Source organism: Lethenteron reissneri, chromosome 29, assembly GCF_015708825.2.
Source record: "Lethenteron reissneri isolate LAM-NWPU_2019-01 chromosome 29, ASM1570882v1, whole genome shotgun sequence".
NCBI lineage: Eukaryota > Metazoa > Chordata > Hyperoartia > Petromyzontiformes > Petromyzontidae > Lethenteron > Lethenteron reissneri.
Genome location: NC_083807.1, coordinates 117,624 through 132,672, shown reverse-complemented (window position 1 = coordinate 132,672; position 15,049 = coordinate 117,624). Strand labels below are relative to the sequence as shown.

General features: G+C 51.8%; 1 protein-coding gene across 1 annotated transcript in view; it reads left to right on the top strand.

The window, feature by feature from the left end:
* Nucleotides 1-10,836: 10,836 nt before the first annotated feature.
* Nucleotides 10,837-15,049, top strand: part of GCN1 (GCN1 activator of EIF2AK4) — a 51,782-nt gene continuing 47,569 nt past the window's right edge. The window contains exons 1-3 of the mRNA XM_061562226.1: nt 10,837-11,097; nt 13,031-13,133; nt 14,221-14,284. Coding sequence (XP_061418210.1) covers nt 11,077-11,097; nt 13,031-13,133; nt 14,221-14,284 — 188 coding nt within the window. The 5' untranslated portion in view covers nt 10,837-11,076. The remainder of the gene's footprint in view (nt 11,098-13,030; nt 13,134-14,220; nt 14,285-15,049) is intronic.

Sequence of the window (15,049 nt, the reverse complement as noted above, 5' to 3'; positions counted from 1 at the left end):
GTCAGTTTACACAGTCAGTTTACACACAGTTAGTTTACACACAGTCAGTTTACACAGTCAGTTTACACACAGTCAGTCAGTTTACACACAGTCAGTTTACACACAGTCAGTGTACACAGTCAGTTTACACACAGTCAGTTTACACACAGTCAGTTTACACACAGTCAGTTTACACAGTCAGTTAACACACAGTCAGTTTACACAGTCAGTCAGTTTACACAGTCAGTTTACACAGTCAGTTTACACACAGTCAATTTACACAGTCAGTTTACACACAGTCAGTCAGTTTACACACAGTCAGTTTACACACAGTCAGTGTACACAGTCAGTTTACACACAGTCAGTTTACACACAGTCAGTTTACACACAGTCAGTTTACACAGTCAGTTAACACACAGTCAGTTTACACAGTCAGTCAGTTTACACAGTCAGTTTACACAGTCAGTTTACACAGTCAGTCAGTTTACACAGTCAGTTTACACAGTCAGTTTACACACAGTCAGTTTACACAGTCAGTCAGTTTACTCAGTCAGTTTACACAGTCAATTTACACAGTCAGTTTACACAGTCAGTTTACACACAGTCAGTTTACACAGTCAGTCAGTTTACACACAGTCAGTTTACACACAGTCAGTTTACACAGTCAGTTTACACACAGTCAGTTTACACAGTCAGTTTACACACAGTCAGTTTACACACAGTCAGTTTACACAGTCAGTTTACACACAGTCAGTTTACACACAGTCAGTTTACACAGTCAGTTTACACACAGTCAGTTTACACAGTCAGTTTACACACAGTCAGTTTACACAGTCAGTTTACACACAGTCAGTTTACACAGTCAGTTTACACACAGTCAGTTTACACAGTCAGTTTACACACAGTCAGTTTACACAGTCAGTTTACACACAGTCAGTTTACACACAGCCACCGGCCGACAGCTTTGCAGCTCGTGTCCCCGGGGTTCCACCTCAGCGGGATGCAAGCGGCATGGACGTCGACACGGACACACGAGACACCCACATGGTGCGTGGGTTGGACTGCCAGCGAGCAGAGTAACTCGCAGCCTCGCGAATTGTTGTTAGAATCCTCTGTTGTCTAACCGGTAACCGCATGGTAAAACCGGTAAAACATGGTTTCCGGTTAGGTGCACATATACAGTATGTAGAAATGTCTGCAGCAATAAACACAACACGAGTTGTCTTAAGCATAAAAGGTGATATACCCTGTCTGACATAAACACAGGTGATGTTAAGATGTCCACAAACCAAATAGAGGCACATTGCAAGGCATCACGTCTGCATTCACCACCTGTACACCTGTGGTGAGGAAATACGCAAGGGCGCGTGTGTGTGGTCCATGCAGACTTGATGACTTATAATAGGTGTCTATTTGGTGTTTGCACATCCTAACACCTCCTATATTTATGCTAGAAAGCATAGAGCATGCAGTATTCTCATGTTTTATATCAAATTCTTAGTACTGACGAAGAGTTCCCAGACATTGATATCGACTGAGACGCAGACGCCGCAGCTGACACTGGTGCAACAGCAGCACGCACTGGAATTAAACGTCTTAAACTAAACTTTTAAAATAGGTATTTTACCAGGTAAGGCCCCACTTCGCTATATGGTTATTTTTCAGAAGCCACCTGGCCACAAATGATAGCCGAACGAATTTTCTCATCACGTGGAAATGTATCGCAGCCAAACACTCTGAACGCGTGGCGATGTTGATTCTAAATGTGGAGGGGAAAACCGGAGGACGCGGAGAAAAATCCACGCGACCACGGGGAGAGAAACACTCCAAATATAGTGGCGTCAGGTGAGGCTCGATCCGATGACCTCGTGTGTACCAGGCGAGGTAGCTAACAGCTGCACACGAAGCCACTCGTCCCCGGAGCGCGACTTCTGTCTGGGAGACACGAATCCTCACCGCGGACATTCGCGACGCGCCAGCGGAGTCCGCAGGAGCGATGGAGAGCGGCTGTCTGGGAGGCGACTCAGGGCGCTGTGTGGAGGGCTGGCTGGGTGGGTGGGTGAACGGGTGAGTGGTTGTGTGCGTGAGTGAGTGGCTGGTTGGGTGAGTTGGTGGCTGTGTGCGTGAGTGGCTGGTTGAGTGTGTGAGTGGTTGGATGTGTGCCGAGTGTGTGGGAGAGTTTACGTGTCGGTTAGCGGATATGTGTATGTTGCGAGTCGATTGGAGTGAGTGGATGGGCAGGTGTGAGCTTGGATGGCTAGGTGGGTGAGTGATTCGGTGTCTCGGGGAGTGGATGTATATGTGGATGCGTGTGAGTGGATGTGTGCTGGTGGGTAGCTGAGCGTGAGTGAATGGGTATGGGTGGGTGCGTCAGATGATGTGTGTGTGTGCGTGAGTGAGTGAGCTGTGGGTGGGGAGTCCTGGTAGTGACAGGGTGTGTTTCCGACACGAGCTGCTGCTGCTACGTGCTTCTTCGAAACAGGAAAGGCGCCCGCGCCTCTGATGCTTCCTCAACGCAAGCGGCAGCAGCAGGAAAGGGAAGGGACGAGAGGGTGTGGGGTGGGTGGGTTCCCCTCCAAGCATCAAAGTTCACACGTCGAGTGTAGGAGTTGTGGAATTAATCCCACGCGGCGCTGCAGAAGGGCCAACATCGGACAAGGCACACTGCCCGCACATGCATACACATTCACGACGAGGACGAAGGCTACCCACCCCATGTAACATTAACAAAACTGTTGGGGCAATTGCTGATTGCGAGCACCTATTAAGCTACTATGAAGGCCGGCCACAGCGAACAAAATTTTTTATTTTTATTTTACCAGGAAAGGCCCACTGAGTTTTTTCAGAAGCGACCTGGCCACAAATGACAGCTCAACGAAGTGGCTTATCACGTGCAAATCTATAGCAACCAAATACTCGACAAGCATGATTCTAAATGTGAAGGGGGAAACCGGAGGACCTGGAGAACACACCGCAAACTTAAAATATACAGAAGGCGTCAGGGTCGACCTCCTGTAGACCAGGCGAGGTAGTTAACATCTCCGAGCCACCGTGGGGCCCCACGCTGGGCGTGCGGTGTGGTCAACACACTCCCAGCCGCCTTTGTCTCCCCCAGTACTGATGTTTACATACCAAACCAGAATTACACATTTTAGGTCGAGTTGACCCAAGGGGAGCCCGGGACCGGTTCAGATATTGGCCACTGATATTGGTCGCCGGGTTCACAGCACAGGATGCTAACCCGCTGCGCCACCGCTCCCCACCAATGTAGACAAAGTTCCCCCGTGTAGCCTGTAACAGACTGTTGGGGCAAGTGCAGCTAGCGAGCACCTATGACGGCTGGCACGGCACACGAGTCGGGGTGGGTGGCCAGCATCACGTTTGACCTCCATCTCCCAAGTGGCGATGTTTACACACCGCACCAGGTACTCATTTGAGGCTGAGCCAACCTCGGGGAGGCCCAGTACAGATTCGGATAATCGTCACCGGTGTTGGCCGTGAGCGGGTAATCGAAATCGGGTCGCCGGGTTCGTAGCGCAGCGCTCACCGCGACCATTACAATATAACGAGGGAGTCGCCACGCTTGGAATCTTGGATAATCTACTCCAGTCTGATGTTTGGAAGCTTTGTCAATTGCAGTACAGTGCAGTCTTCTGAACTCTGTCGAAATCGTACACCGAGTGGGCTCGCTGCGCTGGGCACGCTGCACAGTGCCTCTGTGTCTACGAGGCACGGGGCGACGCGCGGGAACTGGCAGGTGAAGAGCTAGATTCGAGTAAGCGCCGTGACACTTCCCCTTCGACGGTGGTGTCGGTTGCGCTCGGGGTGACGTGAGAGCGCGGAAGAGGCGGTAGTCACCGCGGGAAGGGGCCCACCGCCTCCCACCCATCGACCGAGACCCATCCGAGAATTTGAGACCCCAACATGATCATCATCGTCGCACCTCCTCCTGGTTCTGACATTCCTCCTCGAAGACACCGGTGGAACCATCAACAGCGGGCAGATGTGCACATCGCCTTGATGAATGGAACGTTAAATCAAACCCACAGCAGTGCGACTGTGGCCATGGCACCCACACGAGTGACCGCCACAGTGACCCCACTGCGCTAACCCCACACGGTGACCCCACTGCGCTAAACCCACACGGTGACCCCACTGCGCTAAACCCACACGGTGACCCCACTGTGCTAAACCCACACGGTGACCCCACTGCGCTAAACCCACACGGTGACCCCACTGCGCTAAACCCACACGGTGACCCCACTGCGCTAAACCCACACGGTGACCCCACTGCGCTAAACCCACACGGTGACCCCACTGCGCTAAACCCACACGGTGACCCCACTGCGCTAAACCCACACGGTGACCCCACTGCGCTAAACCCACACGGTGACCCCACTGCGCTAAACCCACACGGTGACCCCACTGCGCTAAACCCACACGGTGACCCCACTGCGCTAAACCCACACGGTGACCCCACTGCGCTAAACCCACACGGTGACCCCACTGCGCTAAACCCACACGGTGACCCCACTGCGCTAAACCCACACGGTGACCCCACTGCGCTAAACCCACACGGTGACCCCACTGCGCTAAACCCACACGGTGACCCCACTGCGCTAAACCCACACGGTGACCCCACTGCACTAAACCCACACGGTGACCCCACTGCGCTAAACCCACACGGTGACCCCACTGCGCTTTGCGCTCCTTCAACAGCAGCAGCAGCAGGACACGAACTCTCTCCCTGCAATAGCCCTCTCGTCGTGACAGCAGCAGCAGCAGGAACAGCAGCAGCAGCAGGAGGGGGAACAACAGCAGGACACGAACTCTCTCCCTGCTCAAGTCCTCTCGTCGTGACAGCAGCAGCAGCAGGAACAGCAGCAGGAGGAGGGGGAACAGCAGCAGGACACGAACTCTCTCCCTGCTCAAGTCCTCTCGTCGTGACAGCAGCAGCAGCAGGAACAGCAGCAGCAGGAGGGGGAACAGCAGCAGGACACGAACTCTCTCCCTGCTCAAGTCCTCTCGTCGTGACAGCAGCAGCAGCAGGAACAGCAGCAGGAGGAGGAGGGGGAACAGCAGCAGGACACGAACTCTCTCCCTGCTCAAGGCCTCTCGTCGTGACAGCAGCAGCAGCAGCAGGAACAGCAGCAGCAGGAGGAGGGGGAACAGCAGCAGGACACGAACTCTCTCCCTGCTCAAGCCCTCTCGTCGTGACAGCAGCAGCAGCAGGAACAGCAGCAGCAGGAGGAGGGGGAACAGCAGCAGGACACGAACTCTCTCCCTGTCCAAGCCCTCTCGTCGTGACAGCAGCAGCAGCAGGAACAGCAGCAGCAGATCTCCACGTTGCCACTGAGCCCCTGATCCACATCGCAAGAGCGCTGTACAGTAGAATAGCTGAGAAGCTTTTACAAGCGATCTTTACTCGTACGACTCAAAATAACACGACGTAACACAAATTCTGTTCCTGGGTAGTAAGTGTTATTTCGAAATTGCTTATTTCTAAAAAGTATAGAATTGGCTATTATTCCCCACAAACTTTTATTTTGTGACCAGGACAGTGATATTTTGAAATGTACCTATTTTCAATGAGAAAACGGGCGAATTTGTGTCTTTTCGTTCACATAAAGTCAGCAAAAACAACATATGAATCAAAACTAACCTGTATTTATACTAAAGTAATAAAAAATAACTACAGAAGATTTAGAAGTGAGTAGCTTTTCGAGATTTACGATTATACTATAAATCACTTTCACGAATCGGCCCCCAAATGTAGTCTCCCATCATGTTCTCGTGATACTGTCCTCGGTAGCGGCGTTCAAAGTCCAGATCATCCTGGTGGTAGCGCTCGCCTTGCTCCTCCGAGTACGCTCCCATGTTCTCCTTGAATTGATCAAGATGAGCATCAAGGATATGGACTTTGAGGGACATCCTACAGCCCATTGTGCCGTAGTGCTTCACTGTCCTGGCCGCAAAAAGCAAAGTTTGTGGGGAATAATAGCCATGTTCTGGACTTTTGAGGCATAAGCAATTAGGAAATAACACTTAGTACCCAGGAACAAAAACAGGTTGTTACACAGTGTAATCATCAGAGTCGCTCATGAGAATATAAACACCAAGATACAATTGGTCTCCACACATCTGTCACTCCGCATCCACAGAGCACGATGTTGCACATCCCGTCAGCTGCACGCACGCCCTTCTCAGAGTGCCACATTGTTTGCAGCATAAGTTCAAGACACGCAAAACCTTGGATCGATTTCGACCCACAATGACTCATCAGCAGTCAGGCCTGCTGATGAGTCACTGAATGGCGAAACCGGTCCAGAGTTGTACTCGTCTTGAATCAATGCCGCTAAGAAGCACTACCAGGACACCCAGCGGCTGATTGGTTGTGTAAAATTTTATTTTATTTTTCTGACGTGAATGGATGGATATGTGAAGGTGACTATTGTCTCATGATTTACTTGTACTAGAAGTGCCGCACATCGGAGCACACAAACAACAAGATCGGGATACGAAAATACAATGACAGAAAAACAAGGGAAACGGATACCGCGATAGTAATACGGGGAATGTCTCCATCGTGGACTATCAGAGCATGGCAACCAAACTCTCGCACACGCAGACAGCCCTTAGATCAGCGCGCCTGGCTACGAATGGTGCGAAACAAGTCCAACACACACACACAGACTGACTAAACAAGTCCAACACACACACATAGACTGACTAAACAAGTACAACACACACACACAGACTGAATAAACAAGTCCAACACACACACAGACTGACTAAACAAGTCCAACACACACACAGAGACTGACTAAACAAGTCCAACACACACACACAGACTGACTAAACAAGTCCAACACACACACACAGACTGACTGAACAAGTTCAACACACACACACAGACTGAATGAACAAGTCCAACACACACACACAGACTGAATAAACAAGTCCAACACACACACACAGACTGAATAAACAAGTCCAACACACACACACAGACTGACTAAACAAGTCCAACACACACACACAGACTGACTAAACAAGTCCAACACACACACAGAGACTGACTAAACAAGTCCAACACACACACACAGACTGACTAAACAAGTCCAACACACACACACAGACTGACTGAACAAGTTCAACACACACACACACACAGACTGAATAAACAAGTCCAACACACACACACAGACTGACTAAACAAGTCCAACACACACACACAGACTGACTAAACAAGTCCAACACACACACACACACAGACTGACTAAACAAGTCCAACACACACACACACAGAGACTGACTAAACAAGTCCAACACACACACAGACTGACTAAACAAGTCCAACACACACACACAGACTGACTAAACAAGTCCAACACACACACACAGACTGACTAAACAAGTCCAACACACACACACAGACTGAATAAACAAGTCCAACACACACACAGACTGAATAAACAAGTCCAACACACACACACAGACTGACTAAACAAGTCCAACACACACACACAGACTGACTAAACAAGTCCAACACACACACACACACAGACTGACTAAACAAGTCCAACACACACACACACACAGAGACTGACTAAACAAGTCCAACACACACACACAGACTGACTAAACAAGTCCAACACACACACACAGACTGACTAAACAAGTCCAACACACACACACAGACTGACTAAACAAGTCCAACACACACACACAGACTGACTAAACACGTCCAACACACACACAGACTGAATAAACAAGTCCAACACACACACACAGACTGACTAAACAAGTCCAACACACACACACAGACTGACTAAACAAGTCCAACACACACACAGACTGACTAAACAAGTCCAACACACACACACAGACTGACTAAACAAGTCCAACACACACAAACTGACTGACTGGGCAATTCGCCACCTTTCAAAAGCACCACCCCACCCCCGCACATCTCCCGCAGCACAGCACGGGGGGTCGATCACCACCAAACTGTGCAGCATCCTGCACAGGAGCGGTGCCAAACAGAGACAAAGATCCCCCGTGTAGCCTAACAGACTGTTGGGGCAAGTGCGGTTAGCGAGTAGAGCATATTAAGGCCGGCACGGCACACGAGGGGGTGGGTGGCCAACACCACGCCCGACCGCCTTTGTCTCCCCAGTGGCGATGTTTACTGCACACTGCGCCAGGTACTCATTTGAGGCTGAGTCAACCTAGGGGAGGCCCAGAATCGGTTCAAATATTCGCCACTGGTTACACACACAAACAGAGACAACGATCCCCCGTGTAGCCTGAACAGACTGTCGGGGCAAGTGCTGTTAGCGAGTAGTCGTAGCACCGACACGCGCCCACAGGCAACGCAGCAGCGTCGAGACGGTGCCAGACTCACCGGAGCTGCCTCGCGAAGAGCCACGGGTCGTCGTGGACACGCAAGGAGATTATCAACTTAAATCCATCAAATCCGGAGCTGTGAGGAAGCTTTCTACAGCCTGACAAAGACAAAGATCCCCCGTGTAGCCTTTACAGGCTGTTGGGGCAAGTGCGGTTAGCGAGTAGCGAGTATGAAGGCCGACACGGCACACGAGGGGGTGGGTAGCCAATACCACGCCCGGCCGCCTTTGTCTCCCCAGTGGCGATGTTTACACACCGCACCAGGTACTCATTTGAGGCTGAGTTGACCTAGGGGAGGGCCAGGACCGATATAGAAAATAATCGTCTCTGGCCGTGAGCCAACATACACCCACACAACGATAACAACAACCCACCTTCACACAACAACAACCCACCAACACCACCACTCCTCACCACCTTCACACCACCACTCCTCACCACCTTCACACCACCACTCCTCACCACCACCACCACTCCTCCACCACCACCACCACTCCTCACCACCACCACCACTCCTCACCACCACCACTCCTCACCACCACCACCACTCCTCACCACCACCACCACTCCTCACCACCACCACCACTCCTCACCACCACCACCACTCCTCACCACCACCACCACTCCGCAACAGCCATCACCACCACCACCAACTCCTGCGGAGCTCATGTGCACGAACCAGCATCGACAACCCCCTCACCTCAATCATCCCAGGCCAGTCCTGCACACACGTGTGCGGTCTGCGTGTGAGTGTACATATAACATGTGTGTGAGGTGTGTGTACGTATAACATGTGTGTGGGGTGTGTGTACATGTAACATGTGTGTGGGGTGTGTGTACATATAACATGTGTGTGGGGTGTGTGTACATGTAACATGTGTGTGGGGTGCGTGTACATGTAACATGTGTGTGGGGTGTGTGTACATGTAACATGTGTGTGGGGTGTGTGTACATGTAACATGTGTGTGGGGTGCGTGGGGTGTGTGATTGCGCGCTGTGCTTGTGAACCCGGCGACCCGAGTTCGATTCCCGCTCACGGACAATACCGGTGAGGATTAATTATCTGAACAGGTCATGGGCCTCCCCTAGGTCAACTCAGCCTCAAGTGAGTACCTGGTGTTGTGTAAACATCGCCATTGGGGAGACAAAGGCGGTCGAGCGTGGTGTTGGCCACCCACCCCATCATAAGTGCTGCTACTCGCTAACAGAACTTTTCCCAAGTCTGTTAAAGCCCGCACGGGGCAGAGTTTAGTGTGTGTGCATACAACACACACACACTTTTATATCTGTATTGAAAGCTAATTTCTGTAGAACAGCTTTTCGTGTTTAGTTTGTTGTCCTTCCCCAGCACCTCCGATTAGGCAAATGTACAGGTACAGTGGAATGAGAGGTGAGAAATGCAGACGCGATAGAGAAGAGAGATATTAATTGTTAATGAGCTCATCGTGTTCATTAAACTGAATTCGAGTTGATATTGAATGCACCTCAATAATTTCGTTAATTCGGGAACCCCTTGAGCCCCTCGGGACATGACGCTTTGCTTGAGCCGAGCGCCACCTGCCGGTCCTGCCGGGAATGCAGCTCGGTGTTGACGCGCGGGGGTGCAACACAGAGCCCCCACCCCCCCACACGGTGACAGGAGATGTTCACTACCTCGCCTGGTGTGCAGGAGGTCGTGGGCTCGATCCCGACCCTGACGCCGCCTGCTGCTGCTGCTGTTCTGTGTTTGCGGATTGCGTCTCTCTCTCTCTGTCTCTCTTCCCGTGGTCGCGTGGATCTTTCTCCAGGTCCTCTGGGTTCCCCTCCACATTCAGAATCAACACCACCACGCGTTTAGGGGTCGTCCATAAATGACGTCACGCACTTAGGGGGGAGGGGGTCAGACATTTGTGACGATGTGTGACGAGGGGGGGTTCGAGAAATGTGACGTCACATCAAAATGCGCAACTTTAAATAAATATAGACAACACGTTCTACTTAATTAAATAGACTTTTTGATAAATGTTTTCTCCTACATCAGAGTGCAGCGCCACATTAAATACGCACTACAATGACAATAGTTTAAAGCGATTTGAAGCATGTGTTATTTTCAAAATTGAAATATTTTTTTGGGGGGTGGGGGGGCAGAGCTTTGTGACGTCATATTTGAGGGTCTGACTTTTTGTGACGCCGTGTGACGAGGGGGGGAGTCAAAAATCGTCTAAAATCGCGTGACGTCATTTATGGACGGCCCTTAGAGTATTTGGCTTCTGCTATGAATGTCAGTGACGGCTTGAGGGACGTAATTCGGTTTGTGACGACATCGTTGCGAAACGACGTCACCGGGGGAGGTCCTGGCGCTGTACAGTGCGTCACGTGGCTTTGTCTACCCCGTACAAAGATGGCGGCGGCCCGTGTCGAGTCGGGCGCGGGTCGCGCGGCGATGACGCGTCGCGCCGCGGAGGAGGCGGCGGCAGTCCCGGCACGTGGTCGCAGAGGCGCTCCGGGCCACGCCGCTTCGAGGCCTACGACTCCTCCTCCTACTCCTCCTCTCACCTCCACGCGGCCACAGCCGCCGCTGCTGCTGCTGCTCCTCCTGACACCACCACCACCCCCCCCCCTGATTTAGCAACTCGCTTTAAACATCTCTGCTGTTAAAGAGGCTCCTGCCCCCCCCCCCTTCCTCCAGCTGCGCGGTTGGACAGAGACATGAGCATGGCAGACCCACAGGTCTCTGTTTCAGTTGTGGCGCTCCTGCTGCTGCTGCTGCGACTCCTTGCTTGCCGTGATGGTGGTTGTGGTGGTGATTGTTGGAGTGCTGGTGGTGGTGGTGATGATTGTTGGAGTGATGGTGGTGATTGTTGGAGTGATGGTGGTGATGGTGATGATTGTTGGAGTGATGGTGGTGATGGTTGTTGGAGTGATGGTGGTGATTGTTGGAGTGATGGTGGTGATGGTGATGATTGTTGGAGTGATGGTGGTGATTGTTGGAGTGCTGGTGGTGATAGGGGATGTGATGCTGCTGCTGGTGGTGAGGTGGTCGTTATGGTGGTAATGTTTTTAGGTGCTTGCTAACAGAACTTTCCCCAACAGTTTGTTAGGGCTATACGGGAGATCTTTGTCTTTTGTGATGTTTTTTGTGGAAACGTGATGGTGATGATGGTAGTGGTGGTTATGGAGAATACAATGGTGGTGATGGTTACTGGTGGTGATGGTACTGGTGGTGATGGTTACTGGTTGATGGTACTGGTGGTGATGGATACTGGTGGTGATGGTACTGGTGGTGAGAGGAATCGGTGGTGGTGGTAGTGGTGATGGGGTTGGTGGTGGTAGTGGTGATGGGGTTGGTGGTGGGGAATATCACGGTGGTGATGGTATTGGTGGTGGTGATTATAACCGTGGTGAGGAGAATCGTGGTGGTGGTGGTCATCGTGAGCATGATGGTGATCATGGACGTGGTTAAAAATGATGATGGTGGTGATACTACTGCTGATGAGAGGAATCTTGAGAGTGGTGTGAATGGTGATGTTGAGGATTACGGCAATGGTGATCATGATAGGAATTGTCCTCCTGGTGGTGTGGATGCCGCTGGTGATAATGGAGGTTGGTGGTGATGTTGGCACTGGTTGTGGGGGGATTGTGGTGATGTGGGACTGGACTTGCCAATGACCGGTACCAGTGGTGTCAAGATCGGCCTCTGTGGAGGAGGAGGCTCGTGAAGGACGCTACTGGGCAGTTGGAGGCAGTCGCCCTCCAGCAACAACGGAGGGCGGAGGAGCGACGCTCACAACAACGAGCGGAGCGCCGGGTGGCTAAAGCACAGCAAGTTGGTACAGTAAGGGGCACAGGAGGTGCATCAGCCAGGAGTGGTCTCAGTCAACCCATGGCACCTGGTTGCCTCAGTGCACCTAGCCTGGTACAAGCGCCGTAGTGACGTCGCCGCCACTTAGTGGCGAATGGCGGCTATTGGTGTTGGTAGTGAGTGATGATGATGGCAATGGTCATGTTTAGTGTCATGGTTGTGGTAACCTTGTGGTGGTGGTGGGTATAAAGGTAACGCTGGGGATTCAGGCAATGGTGCTGCTGGTGATGGTTATGGTGTTTGGGATTGTTGTGATGGGAGTGGTTGTGATGATGATGGTGGTGGTGGTGTTAATGATGGGGGTGATGGTGGTAAGGATGTTCGTGAAGACGATAATGGTGATTTTGGTCGCGATCGTGGTAATGGAGACTGGTTATGAGGTTGGTGGTGATGGTGGTCATGAGGATTCTGGTAGGGGTCAAGGTGGTGGTGATGTATTGAGGATGTTGATGTTGAAAGATGGAAGTATCGTAGTGCTCGACCAAACCTCGCCAACCGAGTTTGAGTCCCGCTCAAGGCCACCAACACCGGTGATGATTATCTGAACCGGCGCTGGCCCTCCCCTAGGTCGACTCGGCCTCATGAGTACCTGGTGCGGTGTGTAGTAAACATCGCCACTGGGGAGACAAAGGCGGCCGGGCGTGGTGCTGGCCACCCACCCGCTCGTGTGCCGCCCCGGTGCTCATTAACAGCACTTGCCCCAAAAGTCGGTCCGGCCTTCACGGGGGATCCTCGTGTTTGTTGGTAGCGATGGAGCGAGTGGTGTCAGTGACGCTCACCTCTCTGTCCGTGTGGCTGCAGGGCGTGGAGGCGGTGAGGAGGCTCGCGTCCCGCGTGACCAGCTCCAGCGTGCGGGACCGGGAGGCCACATTCACCGAGCTGAGACCCTCCCTGTGCAACGCCGGTGTGTGGGGTGTGTGTGTGTGGGGTGTGGGTGTGGGGTGTGTGTGTGGGGTGTGTGTGTGTGTGTGTGGGGGTGGGGTGTGTGTGGGACGGGTAGCGCATTCACCACTTGTTGCGGAGATTTGTGGATTAAATCGGGTGTATTAAACATTAAACACGAGCCGTCTGATTCAAAGCGGACGTTAAAAATCTCTGGAAGCGTCATCCCAATCGAGTCGGCCATGGCTGTGATGGAGTCGTGGTCCAGATCTTTTAAAAGTAAAAAGTTACACCGTGAAAAATTACTCACTTGAGATTACACAGCAGTGCGTTCGTGGTAGCCCTGCGCTGTATGAATGGCACAAATACGGGATGTACTAAATTCTAATAAGTTATTATAACTGCAAAGCACAGGCGAATGTTGTGTACCTTGGACAGCTCCCGAAAGCAGGCCGGAATGAAAACGATGATATTAAGAGATGGATCAGACGAGATTGAAATGCTTATGGAAAGATAATAGTGATATTCAAAAGCAACGTAGAGGTGAGCCTAGAGAAAGGAGAGTTGCTAATCCACGTGTACCACCTGCTATGATGTATGGATCGGAAACGTGTACATTAAAGAAGATAATGGAACAAAAACTGGAAAGTGCTCAAAGAAGCAAGGGTGGGCGCCTGCTTGCATTGAGAGAGGGAGAGAGGGGCACGTGGGCTCAGGAGCGTACGCAGGTTACACACATCCGGCAACATGTCGCTCGGTGGGGTGGTGATGACCCAGCCTCTACCTCTAACTCTCGAGCCATGAACTATCACTCTTACCCATGACTCTTACCTCTAACCACTTACTGTAACCGCTAGCCATAACCCTACTAACTCTAACCCCAAACCCTTAACCCTTTTCCTAACTCTAAACCATTACACTAATCGCTAACCCTATTCCTAACTCTAACCCCAAATTAAAAACTCAACCTCTACACATGATTCTAACCCCTACTATCCCATGCCCGTAACACCAGACTTTAATCCCTAACTATAATCCCTAACTCTAACCCATGTCCCTAACTCTAACCCATGTCCTTAACTCTAACCCATACCCTCGTGTGTGTGCAGGGCTGCCCGAAGCGGCTGTCAAGGCTGTGTGCCGGCTGATGTGCATGACTCTGCAGCGCTACAGGTACCGCCCTCGCCCCCAATCGCAGTGTCCCCAACGTCAACTCCAGCCTGCTATAGTTGCGTGTGTGGGCGTATGGGGAGCGGTAGTGTAGTGGTTAGCTCGCGGAACTACAAATACAGCAACCAGAGTTCGATTCCTGCTTACAGCCAATACCAGTGTTGAGTATCTGAACCGGTCCTGGGCTGGAGATCTTGCTGGCTGCACCATCCCCTTGGGTACCGTGCAGGCCTTGAGACTTGGCCTATGGCGACCTTTGTGTGTGTGTGTGTGTGTACATGTGGGGAGTGGTGGTATAGCGGTTAGCACTGCACTGCATTATGGACCTGGAGACCTGGGTTCGATGGATGGCCAAAGCAAACATCAGTGGCAAGTAATACCTGAAATGATCCTGGACCTCCCCTAGTACGACTTAGCCTTAAATAAATAACTGTTGGAATGTGTGAAAACATCAGCACTCGGGTAGACAAGCAACCGGGTACGATACCAGCCATACAACCCCCTCATCCCATCCCAAAACGCGTGTATCTTCCCGTCACGCGTGTGCCAGGTCCATTACACGTGTGCCAGGTCCATTACACGTGTGCCGCTCCCACCACGCGTGTCCCATCTCGCCACGCTTGTGCTGTCCCATCCATTTGTCGCACGTTTGCCATCCTGTCGCGCGTGTACCATGCCTTCCCATCCCGCCACGCTTGTGCCAACGCATCCGTCCGTCGCGCGGGTGCCGCTCCCGTCGCGAGTATGCCGCTCCCGTCACGTGACGTG